Raw genomic sequence first — 5,000 nt, forward strand, 5'->3', positions numbered from 1 at the left:
CATTCTTTACCCACCCGACCCACCCCTCACTTGGCCCTCTCACCCTACCCACACAACTCAATCCGATCCTCACCTATTCTTCCTTCCCAATCCATCCCCTTACCCATTCCACCCACCGATCCTATCCACCCAACCCGCCTTACCACCCACGCCCTCCCTCCCACGCCCGCGAAACAGCTCTACGCCCTCCGACAGCTGATGCAAGGCGACCAGACCCTCCCGAAGGCGAAGATGGCCAACAACTTCCGTCCCGTGAAGGCCCTGCACCACCGCACCGTCAGAACCAACATCGACTTCAACAACTCCCACAGGAGCAAGGGATGCCCCACCATGCACAGGGAGATGTACTACGCAGGTGAGAGATTAGGGATTAGGGGGCGGGGCTGATGATTGGGGAGGAGGCGTTAAAGGATTGGAAGCAGAGGCTAAGGATTGGGGTGTAGGAAGGGTGCGGATGCCTCACCGTGCACAGGGAGATGTACTACGCAGGTGAGAGATTAGAGATTAGGGGGCGGGACTGATGATTGGGGAGGAGGCGTTAGATAACTGGGAGCAGAGGATAAGGATTAGGGATATGGGAGGGGTGTGGATGCCTCACCGTGCGCAGAGATGAGAAATTATGGGGGTTTACTGTTACCAATAATTATTCATATATTGTTAGTATTGTGATGATTATGATAATTAGGAGGATAATTATGATAATGACGATAATATGATAATGATTATAAAGATAATTATGAAAACGATAATAATGATGGTAATAAGAATAAGAATAAGAATAATAGTTATGAAGATATTAACAATAATAATGATAATAATAACAATAATAATAATGATGATGTTAATAATAATAGTAATAATGATAACAATACTAATAATGATACCAGTGCTAATAATGATTACTATTATCATTATTAATATTATCGTCATTATTACTGCTAACAGAAGTAGTAGTATCACAACTATTGTTATTATTATTATTTTAACTATAATTATTATTATTATTGTCAATATTAGCTTCGTCACTTCCATTGTCATCAGTTTTATCATTATTGTTATCATAATAATTGGTAACCTCATCAATATCATTATTACCACATTAGTATTGAGATTATTATAATCATTATCATTAAATTCATAATTATTATTATAATTATTATGATCATAATTGTTATAATCATCATTATTATTGTTATAATCATCCTTATTGTTTTTATCTTATTATTATTATTATTGTCATTATTATTATTACTATTATTAACATTATTATAATTGTCATTATTACTATTATTTTATCCTCAGAAGTTGTAGTAGTATATGATAATTTTATTGATAGTGATAATTTTATCAAATAATGGTGGCATAAGGGTCATTCTACTATATTCTACATCTAATAAATATAGATCGGTTATATATAGACTGCGAATATGAAACTAGGTCATTTATTATATAAGGCACATATTAAGCTGTTTCGGGAAAGGTCTTTTGATTAAATATGTATTCATTATATTTTGCTATATTCCTTATCATTATTATCGTTACTTTTGTTGTTGTTACTATATCTTTATGATAATGCCTATGAAAGTGTATTTGTGAAGTTGACACTTAAAACATTATATATGTACCTATTGATATCATTATATAAATGTGTGTTTGTGTGTGTCTTTATGTGCGTGTGTGTCTGTTTATGTGTGCGCAGGCACATAAATACACAAATTGGAAAGGAATTAAAGCATGCTATGATAAAATAATAGGAATAGAGAAAATGCCAGGTTTCATGAAGTTTGGTTGTATGGATTTTAATCATTTTTAAGGGTAACGTAGGATTCGTAGATTTGATATAGTTTAATATACATATATGCTTCTATTCAATCTACGTCGTATGACTTGATATGTCTTTTATTCATTCTATTTTTGTTCTTCATCCTTTACAGCTCACCAGTGGCCCAAGCTATAGCCGGATCTTTGGATTTAGACAAGTTCCCCAAAATGGATATTAATGAAAACATAAAAAACAAAAACAAAAAAAAAGATAAAAGGTCGCCTCGTGTAATGTTGCATGCAGTGATGGTCCCCGTTGTGAGTAAACAATGGAAACAAGAACCACGGGGTTATACAATAATGTGCATGGCTTGCAGCAAGATATAGCATAATTTTATTATATTATAGATATATATATAACAAACCAATGCCCTGAGCCAGAGACAGAAAACAAGAAAGATGAAAGGAAAAAGAAAATAAGGTGCTTTTTTTTTTTACAAGTGTGACGACACGTATTATGCACTTTACAGGCATAGCTTGTTGCTCGCTAAACGTAGGAAAATCTGCCACCTCATACGTGAAGGGACAACAGCTCCATATACGCAGTGTGTGCAAGGAATGCCCAAGTATATGACTTCATTTCCTTAGCAAGTGGACATGACTCCCAGGGAGATGTCCCGTTATGTGTTAGCTGTAAAATGCAGACTTCAGTGGCTGGAGTAGTCAATATGAAGATCTTGTAAGAGCTATATTTCAGTTGTGAATTTGCAATTCGCTGCTGTGAAGTGTCATTGAGGGGAAGAAGAAATAAAAGAAAAAATTATATATACATATATTTCATAGATTTCCAATGATATTTTTTATCGAAAATACCCAAATAATTGTACAGAATAATCTGTGGCTCGCACCTGTCTACTAGAAAGGTATAATGGATTTGGATTTTTTTGTTGTTGTTGCTCATTGGCGCACCTTGAAATGACTAGGTGAATGATTATCTAGCAATAAAGATTTTAGTTATAGTACTATGAACGATATTCTGAGGTTGATAGTTTATCAGACTGATTATTAAAGAAAACCTATCAAGATTTTGATTTACCGAAAAAGGTTAGGCTTAACAGTGAAGATCTGGTATACAACATATGTATTTCAGAACAGAAGCGAGGCACCACTAATAAAAGTATTTACAAAACAATGGAAATCATATATGATAAAAAAGTGATAAATCATAGATCTGTAATTCCTCGGGCTTCAAAGCTTGAATTTATTTCGAAGCACGGACTCCGTTCACATAAATGAAAGACTGCAATTGCACAGTAAGAATATGCTAGGCTTTATTTTTTAATAATAAACAAAAAAGGTTTTCTGTTTCATGGTTTTGGAATGCATAGCGTGTGATGATGAAACTACCTGTGTGTTTATGAGTTATGTGTGTACAAAGTATATGACTATATACTTACATATAGACCTTCAAGCAATCACATTTATTTAAGGCCGCACATAGATTGGTTTGGATTGTGCATGGCTCTGATGATAACAATAACGCATTTATCCACTCTTTTCGCTATGTTCAACAAAGGCCAGTGTTGTTTTTGCAATAGATAATCTGCAGACAAAATGGACTCCAACGCAAACCAAAATGATAAAATGAAACTTCAAAGACAACGCAGTGAAACTTTTCCAAGGGATGAAACCATAGCATTAACATGGACTGACTGAAGTTAGAGTCCTTCCGGAGTTAGATGACAGGTCAGGTCATGCTGCCTTGTCCAATGAACTATTTTTTCGTCTTTCTCTATAGCCATATAACTTTCCGGCACGACAGCCAGGAGCCTTGCAGGAAGTGCTACGCGATACCTTCCGGTTTATTTTTAAGCTTTTAAAAACATTGTAGTCATGTTAAGGAATTCCTCGGGAGAAAGGATGCGACTCTGAAGCTCTTTGTATTTGGCATCATACAACTCTCTTGCATGTCTGGTGTCTGTCTGCCTGTATCTCTGTATCTACCACTATCTCTACCCTTGTCTTCGCTCAGTAATTGGGTGCACTTCAGTGTATTGACATTTGGTTTAATGAAATTCCACGAGACACGAGTAAAATGCGGTTGAATGCATCCAGAAAATATGAAGATTCACGTGAGTAAAGCAAGAAATCATGTTTAAAGTGGAAATCAAACAGGTCCTTTGGTTTTAAGATTTTACTGCCAAGTATTGGAAATCATGAAAATGAGACCAAAACCAATACTTCTAATAGTCCACATGTTTAAAAATTGTACTCCATACAACGTTCAAAGTTTGCACATTTTCCAAAATATGAAGTGTTCAGCAAAATGTATAATATAACTATATATCTTTAAAAAAATACACACCACATAGAAAAAAAGGTTCACACCATGCCTATAAATATGGGCGCAAAATAGTACACAGAAGTGGACCCTGTGAGGAAAAGGGAACTTTGTGTAACTCGCAGCTGCGCCACGCCAGTCATAGAGCCAAAAGACAAATGTGAACTGCTGCTTATGGTCGGTAACCGCTGCTGGTGTCAGTGTAGAACGCTAGTGCCACGGACAGTGCTGACGTAACAGTGCCGTTGCTACTACCAGAGTGTTGTCGCCAAGACCCACGCCATGAACCTGTCATACTCGAAGCGGGAAGACACACTCCTGCCCTCCCTTTTCTGGAGCGACAGAGTATCCCAGAAACGAGTCTCCATCCATGTTGGCAAACGTTGGAAGTGCTGGAAGGGGAATCGTGCCCCTCAAGCACACCGGAAATATATTTCGCATCGGTACGCCTTGTAGCCATCTCTTGTGTAGCATATGGGAGCGTCATCTATAAACAGACATTTTTTGTACAGAGCTAGAGCTGAGTTGGCGTCACACTCAACGGCAGGTATAGAGTCAATTCGTTACGTTCAGCTGCCCGAAATGAATAAAATAAATAGATTGAAAAAAATGTGTGGAAAACGTTTTTATATGTGTATCCATTCACACGATCCACAATCTGGCCAGCTGTTTTAGGGGCAAGTGTGTATGCGTGTGTGTGAGTGTGTATGTGTCTCTCGTCACGTAGCTGCTTCTCTGAGGTCCATAATACTAAGCCTTGCATGCGCGTGTTCATCGCCCCGACAAGGCAGCTAGCTCTAAAAAGGATATTTGTTGTGAATGAGACCGCGCGGCAGACAAGGTGTCTCTCGCTCGGGATTGCACCGAGAAAATTCCGTCTCTTTACTGAGGCCAGTCT

The 5,000-nt window shown here is 37.5% G+C and overlaps 1 protein-coding gene across 1 annotated transcript in view; it reads left to right on the forward strand.

Annotated features, from left to right (window-relative positions):
• The window catches only part of LOC138864734 (carbonic anhydrase-related protein 10-like), a 146,097-nt gene that overhangs the window by 139,787 nt on the left and 1,310 nt on the right, over positions 1 to 5,000 (forward strand). Inside the window, exons 7-8 of the mRNA XM_070133031.1 lie at positions 178 to 355; positions 1,935 to 5,000. The exon at positions 1,935 to 5,000 is cut by the window's right edge and continues 1,310 nt beyond it. Coding sequence (XP_069989132.1) covers positions 178 to 355; positions 1,935 to 1,957 — 201 coding nt within the window. The 3' untranslated portion in view covers positions 1,958 to 5,000. The remainder of the gene's footprint in view (positions 1 to 177; positions 356 to 1,934) is intronic.

The sequence above is a fragment of the Penaeus vannamei genome, chromosome 2 (genome assembly GCF_042767895.1).
Source record: "Penaeus vannamei isolate JL-2024 chromosome 2, ASM4276789v1, whole genome shotgun sequence".
NCBI classification, from domain to species: domain Eukaryota; kingdom Metazoa; phylum Arthropoda; class Malacostraca; order Decapoda; family Penaeidae; genus Penaeus; species Penaeus vannamei.